The sequence below is a fragment of the Sturnira hondurensis genome, unplaced genomic scaffold, assembly GCF_014824575.4.
Source record: "Sturnira hondurensis isolate 20B ecotype Veracruz unplaced genomic scaffold, ASM1482457v3 Scaffold0004136, whole genome shotgun sequence".
In the NCBI taxonomy this organism is placed as follows: domain Eukaryota; kingdom Metazoa; phylum Chordata; class Mammalia; order Chiroptera; family Phyllostomidae; genus Sturnira; species Sturnira hondurensis.
In genome coordinates, this window is record NW_028076767.1 from 37022283 (window position 1) to 37036574 (window position 14292).

Consider the following 14292-nt stretch of genomic DNA (forward strand, 5'->3'; position numbering starts at 1 on the left):
GCTTCTCTTTTTGCTGATTCTACTCTGTATTTTCTGATGGAGGGGACTGGCCTGAAGTCTTATCATTACAGATAAATGCTTCAGATGCCTTTCTTTTTTTTTCTTTCTGTTTTTAGGATCAATGTAAATGAGGTATGATCGGTAAATGGTGTCTATTAAACAGCATTGCCAATAATGTTCTGGAATGATTTGAAATTTGATGCAGTCCATTAAGGAAAATCGCTGAAATCGTAATTTTAATTATTCTGGGACACTATATAAGAACACTGGTGGATATTTTAATAGTTGTGAATATTTTCCCATACTGTTTACTTCTGAAATAAGAAGGGGCTATAAGCATATGAACAGCATGGTCCTATAGGCATGCCAGGAGAACGCAGAACGCTCATACACTGCTGGTGGTGATGCAAAACAGTTCTGTGGTTTTGGAAAACAGTCTGGAAGTTCTCAAAAAGTTAAACCATATGACCTAAAAATCACCAATTCCACTCTTAGATATATACCCAAGAGCTAAAAACATATGCAGACAAAAACTTAGAAAAAATATTCATACTAGCATTAGTAACAAAAGCCAAAAAGTGGAAACAATACAAATGCCCATTAATGGATGAATGAGTAAGCAAAAAGTGATACATCTGCACTGGAATATCAGTCAGCCTCAAAAAGGAATTAAGATCTGGTACATGTGACAACGTGAATGAACTTGGAAAACATTACGCCAAGGGAAAGAAGACAGTCACAAAAGACCTCATATTGTATGGTGTCATTTAAATCACATGACCAGAAGAGACAAATCTATAGAGACAGAAAGCAGGTGATCAGTGGCTGCCAGGAACCAGGGATGGTAGGAGGAAATGGAGAATGACTGCCCATGGGCATGGAGTTCCTTTCAGGGATTGTGAAAATGCTCTAAAATTGCGGTGATGGTTGCACAATTCTGTGAATATGCTAAAAACCACTGAAAATTCTACTATGAGGGCTTGAATTATCTGGTATGTGAATTATATCTCAATAAAGCTGTTGTTTTTTTGAAGCCATGCCAGAGCCCGTCTCCCAGAGCGCCACCTGCAACAGCAGTTACTTATCTGCCATGTGTGGAGGCCACAGGCTAAAGGAGAAGGCTTGCGACTGGGGAGGAGCACCTTCAATCTCCCACACATGGGTTAAGCCACACATCTAAAGAGATGACAGCTATTATAATTGTTAAAAGGGATGGTTGCTAGAATAATAGGTCTTATTAGGAATAAAAGTTGAATATAAAAATTTGAGTTCCTGTCCCAGCTCCTCCCTGTACCCCAGTACCCTGTACCGACCCAGGTCATAATAGCTCCTTTAAGATTCACAGTCTGTCTAAACTCTCTATTTCCCACAAAGTAACAGATAGCTTTGTTTGTTTTTGTAATTAAAAAAATTACTGATTTTGGAGAGAGATAGGACGGAAGAGTCAGAGAGAGAGACAGGAATTTGTTGCTCCACCTACTAGTGCACTCATTGGCTGATTGTTGTATATCCCCTTGTAAAAATCCTACATTTATCTATGATTTGCATAAAACATGCCTACTAGCCATCTAGTGACCGAAAAGTAAAGAGCATCTGACTTCAAAAGGCTCCTTCCCGCTTCTCCTACCTAGTCAGAGACAATGGTTAGACAGCAGGATGACCCCTCATTCTGCACCACCTGCCAGCAGATCAGTGCACTCTGTATCTCAGCAGAGACTGAGTCGCCTCTGCCCTGGCCATGAGGAAGCATTTCGCGTCACTGTCTTAAGCAATGAGCAAGAAGACCCTTTGTGACTGTATTTTCTCCTCCTGTGCTATTTGCTTACTTCCAGAGTACTTTCTGGCTTGCAGGTTGCAGCTCAGCAGTCTTGTTTTTGCACCATAGGTTGGGGAAGGAGATGGATGTGAGCAAGAGACCGAATTTTTTTTTCTTTGTTTTTTGCAGGCAGTACATGCCACACTACCACCCTTCCTGCTCTTGTGCGCACACCTACCCTGATGATGCAGCCTTCACTGGACATCAAACCCTTTATGTCTTTTCCAGTGGACAGTAGTTCTGCTGTTGGACTCTTTCCAAACTTTAACACAGTGAGTAAATGCATTTTTATGTTATTTGTGTCCTTCTCATTTTCTTTTGTGAACAGGCAGTTGGTGCAGCCCGTTTCTAAAGTGTAATTTTAGACCATGTCCCGCTTTCACTGCTCAGCCATGTTATGGAAGATACTGTGTCACCTATGAGAGTTGGTCCAGACGATAGCTAGCGTATTTATTTTACAAGTGTTTCCACAGGTGACTTTTTACTTGTTGCTTTGAACAATTTTGATAGACTTTTCAGTGGCTTGAGAACCCCTATCTTTTCTGGGATGCAGTTCACATGGTCAAGGACAAAATGTAGAGATAAAAGCCACATTGATTGTTCCCTCCTACTACCAAGAAAAAAATTATATGCTTTATCCCCCTGGGTACATTTTTATTTAGGAGATGTTTTAGATAAGCACACTTACACAAACAGAATTTTTACTTGGAGGCTATTATGGATTATATGAATGTGAGTCTAATAGTAAAAAAACCAAAAACTTCATTTAAATCTATACATTAGTTGTCTAGATGATAGTTTGACATCCCCATTAAAATATATGATAAATATTAGAGAATTACTAGCATTGGCTACATTCTTAATTCAGGTCAGCAGACCTTTAATCTGAGTAAAAAGACATAGGTTAGCTACAGAGAGCTTGACTTGTTTCAGCAACAGAATTCGGCGTAAAATCAGTTCATAGCCAAATTCAAAACTTACAGTGAGAGAAGAGGTTAAAACAATTCAGCTGATTGCATGAATTGTGTCTGTTTAGCTAATACAGTCGGTTGCGGGGTGATGGTCGACCTAAAGGCACAGCATTCTAGAAGCCGCCATGGTCAGGAAAAAGAACGGCATTATCAACACCACCAGACAGTGAACATCTGAAGCACTGCCAAATGTTTTCTTTTGCAAATTTATCTTTTATATGAAGTAAAAACAGCAAGAGAATTCTTTCTCAAGGCTGTAAATAAAATCTGCTGACAGGCCTTCTGCTGTGGCTTAGCATTGGTAAGGTAATTAGCAGTTGGGGGATCAGCCAACTTTCTAAAGAGCACTGGCCTTGACTTACTGAGTAAACATTTGAATGTTTTTTTTTCTTTGGGTCTTTCAAAGAGACAAGTCAGACAGTACTTTTTTAAAAGGCATTAAAAGGTGAGCATCACTTCTCTCAAGGGAACAGCTCAGTAGGATAACTCCCACCTGCCCAGGTCACATTACTCCCTGAGACATGACTATACCTAACATCATGCCATTCAGGAAATGTAAACCCAGGCACGCCTGCCGTCGCCTCTGTCAAACTGAAACACAGGTGATACATCCCGAACATCCCTGGAAGAAGTCATCAATGCATACTTGCCAAGAGCACATAGTCAGTGTTTGTGTTCTGACTAATGTGCCTTTGGAAGATGGCATTCGCAGCTACTGCCGGTGCCCAGTTGCCTCCAGGAAGCAGCGCTGCCCATGTGGGTGGGCACGGAAGGCTTCCGCTGTGGCTCATCTCTGGGTCTTTGTTTTTTAACACAAGTCATACATAAATACTTGTTTCAGAGATTCAGAGGAAACCTTAACATTCAAAGAGCAAACTGTGGGATTCTCCATCGCCTGCCCCGGCCAAGTGCTCCTTCACAATTGGCAGGCATCCCTCCAGCCCCCTCCTAAAGTGTATTGTGTATATATCCAAAAGGAACACAACCAAGATGTCTGTTTACAGTCGTGATCAGATTGACACAATTAATTCTCTAAGTCACTTTTTTCTGTGATCAAAGTGCCTTACGTGTGCCTCTGTGTTCTTAAGGGCTATAAAACAAAAAGGGAAAGAATATTTTCATAAAGGGGTTTATAAAATAAAAATAGTTTCATAATGGCTCACAACATTGTGTAGGGCTTAGAGATGTAATAACTTGCCTTTTTGTTTATTTCTGTCTTATTCATAGCAATTAACCTTATGATACATTTGAAAATGTGCAAAGAATAATTCTCCTAATTGAAGTTCTTTTTTTTTCTTAAAAGAAAATAAACTTGTAGTTTTCAAATGAAAAGAGTTTTTGGTTAAGGTGAAGAATATAGCAAAGAACTACATTATATAATAAAGGCATTTATTATACATATAGCCTTTTTGATAGTGTGTTAAAATTAAGTCATTGCAAGTGGGATCCTTATCATCTTTATGAATTTCTAAGATCACTGGAGAGTTTCTTCTGATTTTTTCACTGAACTACAGTTTTAATTACTCTAACCTTTGTCATATAGCCTTTTGCATTCTCCTGTTGAACTTGACCCCATATATTTCCTAAGGTAATTTAATAAAAATCATTGTCAACATTTTCATAGTAAACCATTTTTACATCACTAATAATATTTATGCTAGATTATTATATATTTGTGATGTTTTATATCCTTCAAAGCTCTTAGACTTTAAAACACCTGAGTAGACCGTAACTATGATTTCTATTGTCTAGAGGAGGAAAGACAGTTAGTAAAGGAAGAAATAAGACTTGAATTAGAACCTTCTAACTCTGAAACTTGTCTTCTGGCTCTTCTGTGTCATCAGCTCTTTTGGTCCATGTCGCTTCTCACTCATTCACTGTGAACAAAACTCAATCAGAAATCTTTCCTGCTTTTTTCCTGGAAACATGGTAGACAGTTTTCAGCAGAATCAATAAATAAAAAGAGGAAAGGATTTTTTGAATGCATAACATGGACCTTTCTACAAATAATATTTGTGAAGCAGAATGTATTTTAAAGAGAGTTATAATTTTTTGTTAGCAAATTTTAAAAATATATTCTATTCAGTAATCCGCTTGTTCTTTGAAAGCCAAAGTGAGTGCTGTTTTAATCACTTTATTTTTCATTAAGGATACTATTAGCAATTATAAGAAATACTCTAGCTCAGTTATTATTAGTAGAGTGAAAACAGTGTGTACTTTGTGAAGATAGCTAAAAGCCTTAGAATTTTAATTTTGCTATTTTCTTTGTATGGATTTAAAATACATATTTTATAGTAATGGTTATATATGTGTGTGTGTATATACATATGTACATACATATATGGGTTCCTCTTGTTGTTATAGTGAAGTACTAAAATGTCACATCAGAAATATAGCAAGGATCAAGTGGGTCTCCATCACAGTCCAAAGCAGAATAGGTAACACTAAATTGTGCACAATGAAAAGATGTGCCTCAGAGCATTCATTCTGTGGCTGTCTGGCCTTATGATCCACAACCGACATAATCTCTCTCAGTGTTTATATGTGAAGAGTAAGCAAGTGATTTGAGACGATGACCAAGAAGAGTTAGGAAGAGCTGTGCTATGGAAGATGGAGTTTGGATCACTGGTAATTTGCGATGGGCTGTGTGTCAGGGATGCATGTCTGGAGAATGATGATGTTAACTCTTCACCTCAACAGTTCTGCTTTACAAAGGGGCTGCTTTGAACCACTTATAGGTAAAAGACAGTGCAAACAAGAGCATAAACTTTTTAAAAAATATTTTATTTATTTATCTTTAGAAGGGAAGAGAAGGAGAAAGGGAGAGAAATATCAATGTATGGTTGCTTCTCATGTGTCCCCTGCTGGGAACTGGCCCCTGCTGGGAACTGGCCTGCAACCCAGGCATGTGCCCTGACTGGAAATCGAACCGCGATCCTGTGCTTCGCAGGCCCGCACTCAATTCACTGAGCTACACCAGCCAGGGCAAGAGCATAAACTTTTAAAGATCTTGACCTTTATATCTAAAGCCTATTGGCTTATCAGCCTGGCTACCCACTAATGCTCTCTTCCATCTCTGCCACTGCACCTTCAATTATTTGTTGTCCAGATCTCCACTTAGACATTACCTCCCTCACGGGTAGTCCTCTGTGACTCTTCATGCCTGAACTAAGTGTCCACACTCTGTATTTCCCCAAGTAAAACCAGGTTACCTCCATTGCTGTCACTGTTCCACCATAGACCAGTTACCTGATTATCTTCCTCACCAGACTGGCAGAACAGGACACTGTCTCATTTATCTTTGTCTATTTGGTGTTGGCACAGGAGTTTAATAACACTTTTTTCAAAACAAGAAAGGAAGGGAAGAAGGGAAAAAAAGGACAGAGGAAAGGGCCCCAGTTCCCTGATTTGAATGTTCACTTCCCCATCCAGCAAAGGAACACCAGTGTTTCTGCACTTCTAACTACAAGGTGGTAGGTCCAGGTGTTTACTTTTATTTTTATTTTTCTAATAACTGTCATTTTTCTTTAGTCTAAAGGCAATAATTAGTTACAAAGTTATCCCCAGCGATAGATAGTACTGGCTTTCTCTGTATGGATGGTGTGGAAACTTTTTGCAAGTATCTATTAAATTCATGTCCTAAACCCAGTTTTAGGAGCATTCAGTTAGAACACACAGTAATTAGTTACTGAATTTTATGGAAAACATCATATATGTACTACAGAGTTCTGGGTTTGGGAAAGAAAATAAAATAAATACCCTAGGGCCCAAGAAACTTGTAAGAAATAGAATAAATAGACAAGAAAGGGCAAGGTAATAAAACTTAAGAAATATGGACAAAATGAAAATAGTTACGGAACTATTAAAGAGTTCAAGAAGAATGAATTTTTTGTATGCTGGCAGTACAGCTATTTTCATTATTTTGTTATTTACTTTACTTTAAGTGCCAGCTGTTCCATGGTCATCTTCTCATTATTGTACATAATGTTTTGGTAGCTTCCAAAATATGTATGTACTTTTTTCTCCTATTAGAATTAGGATCCACCATCTCCTTTATGTGGGTGCAGTTTTTATCTCTGTTCAACTAGGATAATACTTGGTGTTTAACAATCGGGATAATACTTGCTGTTAAATTCTCCTTAAAAGATACTTCTTCTTTTTTTCAATTTAATTATAGTTCAAGTACAGTTTTCTGTCTTATATTCCCAGCCCTGCCCACCCCCCCAGTGCTCCCCACCTCCCTCCCATTTCCACCCCCCACCTTAATTATTGTCCATGTGTCCTTTATACTTGTTCCTGTGAGACCTTCACCTTTTCCCCTGTGATTCTCTCCACTTCTTTAGAATTGAAATAAATTGTAGACTTGCAGCAATGGATAGTATCAATTTAATATAGTAAAACAGTATAGTAGAAGACAAGTATCCATACATGCTGTAATCGACTGAATGTCTGTATCCTCCTCTCCAAATTCATGTATTGGAGCCCTAACACCCAAGTAAAGGTACTTAGAGAGGTCATTGAGATTAGATGGGGTCGTAAAGTTGGGACCCTCATAAAGGGATTAGTGTCCTTCTAAGAAGAGATCCCAGAGAGCTTTCCTTTATCCCACCATTAAGAACATTACGGGAAGGCATCCATTTGCAAGCCAACAAGAGTGTTCTCACCAGAACATGACCATGCTGGAACCATGATCTTCAACTTCCAGCCTCCAGAACTATGATAAAACAGACTTCTGTTGTTTAAGCCACTCAATCTGTGGTGTTTTGTTATGGCAGTCCAGGCTAAGTCACATACCCAATGTGTATATATATATAGGTTTGTCCAGAAGGTATCCAGCCATGTCATGTGAAAAAATAGAGACATTTATTGAAGAAGATACAAGATACAAGAAACCTTGTACATAGGACAATGACACCTCAGTCCCCTTCAAAGTAGGCACCTTGGGACTTCGCACAATTCTCCTAATCACCATCAGCTGCTCCATCGTATTTTTCTGGATCTCATTGATGGTCTGAAATCACTTCTCTTTCAAAGGTGATTTCAGTTTTTGGAAAAGCCAGAGGTTGCAGGGCACCAAATCTGGGCTGTACAGGGGCTGAGTCACCTGGGTGATTTGAGGTTTCGACAAAAAACTCTGCATGAGATGTGATGGGTAAGCAGCTGTGTTGTCATGATGAAGTTGCCAATCATCAGTTGCCCATAGCTTCAGACTTCTGAGTCATCTGAATAGTTTCCACGGAGGAATGTTCAAGCTTAGCACAAAATATGATGCAGTTCTATTGCTGTACTTGCTCAGTCATTTTGAATATGACAGCCACACAGTACACATACATGCTCACTCATCGGTGTCTACCACCCCCACTGACTAGTATAGTAAAATCGTCATTATTCACTCATGTGCATTCCAGTCCATTCTCCTTGGCTGCCAGATTACATCAATGTTGTGAAAACTATTCTCATTAACAGTGGCTGGACTTTTTCTGGAAAGACCTGGTATTTATTGCATGTGATGATAAGTAGGTCAACTTTCTTTTTAACTGCCACATATATTGGGTACATGTACAGATGTATTTGTTGGACTCTCCAGAGCTATTGTTATAATCAAGAGCTGCCTTGAGACCACAAGTCACCTGTCAGTTTCCCTGTGGATTGGAAGGTGTTTTCCATGCCTGTTTATTTCAATTGTCTTTGTCAGTTCTGTCATGTTTCTGCAGTTGCTCCAGGAAAGCACAAGGACAATGGAGGTCACTGTTGCTTTATTGCAAGAGGCTCAACAAGCTCAACAATCTTATTTTTGTGAAAAATAATCTTGCTTTTACTGCCTACCTTGAAATGATTTTTTTCCTAACACGTGAACAAATATGTGGAACAGAAATATTATTTCTAAATTACAGTTTCATATTGCTATATGATTCTTTGAATTATTCATGGCAAGCTGTGAAATGATTTATATGTTTACCATTTATTTTATCATTTTAGATTCTTTGAAATTCTGGGTCATTCATTGTTTGGCAATGTCAATGAATTTTTTATTTTTTTTCTTTCTTGTAATAGAATGAATAGTATATGTATCCGGGAGGTCTAAAATACAAAAATGGCAGTCAAAAATCATACTTTGCTGTTGATTCATGCCCTGCTTCTCATGAAGAATTCTTGTAGGGAAACCTGAAGGAAGCTAGAACATTTAACGTTTTTACCTGCCTCATACCTTTATCTGCTTAATAAAGTCCTTATTTAAATACTGAAATGAAAGATTTTTCTTTTATTTGAATTTTATTTTGATTTAAGTAAAATGCTTTACCTCTGTTAATGCAACCCAAATGTGAATGATTACTGTTGAGTCTTCTTTTTTACTCTAGTAATGCTTCTCTGCTGTTAAAAGTTTATATTCTGTATTTCCTAAGACACTAGTGTGTCCAGCTGCTTGGAATGATATGTGCACCCCAGTCAGATAGAAAGAAAATATAGTTGAACTTTTACTCATATGATATGCTTAAAGTATGTTCTTTTAGCATATAAAAGAACATATATGTTCTTTTATATGTTCTGAAGAAACATGTAGCATTAAAACATGCCAGGTTGAAATTTTCCATGGTTATTCAAATTTACATTGAAAGGGAAAAAAAGAATTACCTGTTACAGCATTTAACAAGTCAACAGTGATAGTTAGAGAAACTAACATTAGAGAAAAAAGATAGTTATGGAATATCTTTGAAATGTGGTACAAAACTAATGAAGAATATGTATACAAACTTAAGCACAGATTCCTGCCTAGACATGTTTATATCCCTATTAAATATGATGGAGTAAAAAATGATGTAAATATGGCCACTAGAAGGAAAAAATACCGTATCTGTACTGTTGATTGTCTTCCCCTCCCTTTTAAACCACAAACATGTCCTTTTAAAATTTAACTCATGACCCTTGCCTTATTCAAAAGTCTCAAGATTTATCAGCTAAAAACTTTGTGTTCAAATCTTTCTTTTCTCTGCTGACTCTTGAAACCCTTTTAGGAAATGCATGTATTATTTTTATGTTTTGTGTGTATGTATGCATGTATGTTTATATGATGTCTGCTCATAGATGTTTTCTCTCCTGAATTAAATTATTCATTCAGGCCACCGGGAAGAAGGCATGCATTCACAGCCACTTATGAAAGTGCGCATGTGCCAGTCATTGTGCCCAGGAGGGTGTATAGCAAATGAGAGAGAGGCTGCTCACTGTCTGATAGAGAGCACTTCCTTCTCTTGTGCAATTCACCATAACATAATAGAGGAGTCTTCTCACAGTTGATTAAAGCTGTCAAGAAACATCAGATAAAGACTTTGATGGGCCCTCATGGGGTAGTTGAACACAGGTTTCAGGAGCCTGAGAAAAGAGATACCTATAGTCCCACCACACTATATCCTCTTGCGTATCTCTTTCATTATCCTAGTCTCAACCTCACATGGCTTTGGAGCTTCATCTTCAGTGCTAGAGTTTCAAGGATTATGTGTACTTGGAGGGTACATCAGATGTTCTGGCAAGACAGGTCTTCAATTTTGGTGCTATCCCAGGTCAGCATTTTTCAAGAGTAGAGTCAACTTGGAAAAAGTGTCTATGTCAGGCTCTCCCTTCTCCCCCCACCCCCACCAGAAAATGTTTTTCTTCATTGCTTTGAGAGAAAGAGAGGAAGGGAGAGGGGACAGGAGAGAGAAACATCAATACAAGAGAGAAGCATTGATTGGTTACCTCATACATGCCTGGACCAGGGACCATGGGTGCCTGGACCAAGGACTGACCCTGCAGCCGAGGCCTATGGCCTGACCAGGACTCAAACCCCCATCCCTTTACTTACTAGATGATGCTCCTAACAACTGAGCCACACAGGTTAGAGCAGGTTTTCTTCTTTAACAAATCGTCAATTAATTAAAAGAAAACAAAGTCAACAACAATCTTGTTCTTAACTTCCCTCAGTGAACAAGCTTTTATGTGCCTGTGGTAATGTAATAGAACTTAAGAAATATAAAAAGTAGCAAAATATTATTGTACAAAATATTTCTTCCAGCCCAGATAAAGCATTACTAAATTGGTTGCTCTGCAAACTAATCGATGGTGGTTTCCTGAGATACTTTTATCAGAATCTTGCAAACAAATCCCATAGTACAAACCATTTTTTACTCCCTTCCTCTAGATTCATGTATTCAGAATTAAGTCTCAAATTTGGAGAGGGAAAATTCCCACATGTTTTGGAGTGTTTTAGTCCCTTTACTTTTCTAGTTGCCACTGAGGATACTGAAGATGAATTGGAGGGCTATTTAGTAATCTGAAGTTTCAACATCTTTGCAGTGCTCAGTTGGAATCTTGGAAAAATACTTTTTTCACAGATGTAGCTGTCAGTTTAGATTCTCTTGCCCTCCTTTTTATGTCCTGATGCTTGAAAGAACAGGAAAAAAAACATAAATTATATGAACAATATCTGATTTTTATGGAATTCCAGTATCAGGGGTCTTTAGAACATTTTAAAGACATTCTAAATTAGTTTTTTATGCATCCACATATGAAATAGGCTACATGTGTCATTGTTGAACCCTCTTTTTGCAGATCAGAAGATTGAAGAGTGTAATCCAATCTTCTTATTTCTTCCACTAGACAGCTTTGCCACTGAAAAAGAAAAAGCTGAATATTAGACAAGCAAGAGCTGGTCTCCACCCTACCATATACTAAGTGTAAATATGTGCATTACTCATCGGTTACCCATGGGGGACATATTTTCCCTCTGATAAATCCCTGTGGCTCCTAAAGTCAGGTTGAAATACTCTCATTTGCAGTATGTTCTACTTAGAAGATCGATTTTTCTTGTCAGGCTTACACGCATTTTCCCCTGTTGCGAACCGATTCTAGAGCCGAGATCTGAGAGGTATGGCTGCGCCCATGTCCGGTCTCTTTACCAGCTTGTGCTTTCCAAATAATTAGAGGTGCACAGAAAGTCTTCAACCATTAGAAACATGTATCTGGGTCTGATTTATGGGTTTTTTTCATGTAGACACCAAGCTTCCATAATATCTAAAATGGTTCATTGTCATCATAATATAATCAAACCCACACGATCTGTATTTCCCAAAATGGGCTGAAGATATCAGATGCTAAAATGATTCCTGAGAGCCACTATCACATGGCATATATTTCCGTTTAAACTTTTGAAGTCCTTACCTTCTACAGGAGTTCGTGACATTCATTTATTTAGTCTTTCATTCATTCATTAGTTATATCCCACCTCCTCCCAAAAGCCACTTGGAGCAGCATCTCTCAGAGAAGTAACACTGCATGACTTGTTCCAGAGTAAGCTTCTAATAGTCCCACCTCACCTCAACTCTGCCTCAGGCCACCTGTGGAAGCAGGAGCCAGAGTGGAGCGGGGAAGTGGGTAGAGCCACCAACTTCATTGCAAAGGGAATGAGCACTTAAGTAGGAATCAAAAGACCAATAGGTAGACTCACTTTCTTTGATCTTCAGTAAACCACTTACTCCACTTTCCTATTTTAAAGCTGGAGGAGATAATACCTTTCTAATCTATACTATTACATCACGAAAATTTGAGTTTATTATGTTCATGGAAAATTGAGGCTGTGACTGAATATTTAGAAAAATTTTTGGAATTTAGTGACAGTCTGGGCAAAATCATACCTATACAACACATCATCACTTATTTGTAATAATTTAAAATACCCCTGAATATCAAATGAGAAGGTTTATGAAAGCACCCTTACAACAGCAAAGTCATTCCTTACAAATGATATTAAGACTCTTACAAATATTTCTGTTGCTTTGATCTCTTCTTTCTACCCAGTCACCTTAAATAAACTGAGTTATGTTTATCACTGGGGCTAGCTGTGTGCATTAGAGCAATCCTGATTAAGGTGGATGCCAAGGATATACATATGGCCAAGACCTGGTTCTTGAATTTAAGGAATTGACACTCAGTTTAATGTAGCCATACCTAGTACTAAGCAGGTGCTCAATTCATGATAGCCGAATGAGATAATAGGAGGGTGTGCTTAAAGATCAGAACCACCTGACCGCCAGAAATCAGTGAGGAGGGGCTACAGCTGAACTTGGAGCAGGGCTGAGGGTCAGGAATACCCACAAACTTACTGGTTGGACTACAGTTTTCCTTGTTTACTTTCAATGATACTTAGACTTTAATAACAATATAGAAAGGTATTTTGCACATGAAAGCTGTGCCCCATGACATATTGTCAGTGAGTCCTAAGACATAACAATGTTTTCTGTTATAGTTATCAAATACTGTTGACTTCCAAGCGTAGAACTGTTATTCTCAAATTATGAATTAATCAAATTGACATTAATTCAGGTGGCGATTTAAAAAATATTTTAAACTCAGTCATGGTAGTCAACCTACTGAATTATCCTTCCGTCAGTGGTAATAGAAATTTACTGTAAAAATGTTTTCGCCTTTTGACTGTTACAGATCTGTACCATTCCTCTCCCAGCTTATTTGTCTGCATTGAAATTGCCAATCATTTGAGAAGCACCCACTTAGCCTGTGCCCTGAGCAGTGACATTGAACTGTAAATTTGATGCTGACTCAAACAAATTAGCAGTTTTATATTCTATTCCAAAGTATCATATAGAGATCTTAAGGGCATGCACATATGTTATGTGAACTACTTTTTTTCAGAATACAAGTATCAGCTTAAATAAAACTTTAAAAATATTATACAAGCCAAGATATAGCTCCTTAGCTATTAGGAACAGCTGAGAAATGTATCAATCTTCAGCCTTCTGTGAGTGTGTGATGGGGGAGGGAAGAGGTTTAAAACAGATATATTTTAAATCAGTTCCTTCACAAAAGGACTTTGCAGAAAGGCAGCCCACAGCACACAGCTCATCACTCCTGGTGCAATCAGACCCTCCATTGTCTTCAGAGACAGAGGACGGCTGCCTCCGTAGGCCTGGCCCATTTAAAAGGTGCCTAGCTTCTGAAGAAGCATTGTGACACCCAGATGGAGAGTTGTCAGGAACCATCATTTTGTTACGGAGCCACGAGTAATATCAGAATTTCCTGGAAATTGGTCATCACAGGAAGTTATCAGCGATTCATAGACTCCTTTTAGCGTTCGCTTCAGCCTCGAGGGTAATCACAAAAGATTATAGTCTCCATTGCAGCCTTCCTATCACTGAAATATTCTTCTCTGCCGAGGGCATGATTGATTTCCAGAGGCCAGCTCTTAACCCCAGCTTCGGGAGGCCAGTCCCACTGACCTGGTTTGATAATGGCCAACAATTGTTATTGTAATGTTGGTGGGGCAGGAATGTGGTGATTCATGACTAATTATATTAAGTCTTTAAAACTCAGATGACATAACTTCTCACATAGTTAGATAAAGGTATTCCTCCCGTTTTAGTAACTGTGTTAGAGGTTAGGAAAGAAGGGGGTGAATAAAAATTTCAAGTGGGTGCTGTGAAGACTTTGAAGCGCCAGGCTGAATTTCAGAAACAACTG

At 38.3% G+C, this 14292-nt stretch overlaps 1 protein-coding gene across 5 annotated transcripts in view; it reads left to right on the forward strand.

Annotated features, from left to right (window-relative positions):
* ZNF385B (zinc finger protein 385B) overlaps window positions 1-14292 on the forward strand; it is a 364110-nt gene that overhangs the window by 286148 nt on the left and 63670 nt on the right. For all 5 annotated transcript variants that reach the window (XM_037044357.1, XM_037044353.1, XM_037044354.1 and 2 more), the window contains one exon: window positions 1946-2088. In XM_037044357.1, coding sequence (XP_036900252.1) covers window positions 1946-2088 — 143 coding nt within the window. The remainder of the gene's footprint in view (window positions 1-1945; window positions 2089-14292) is intronic.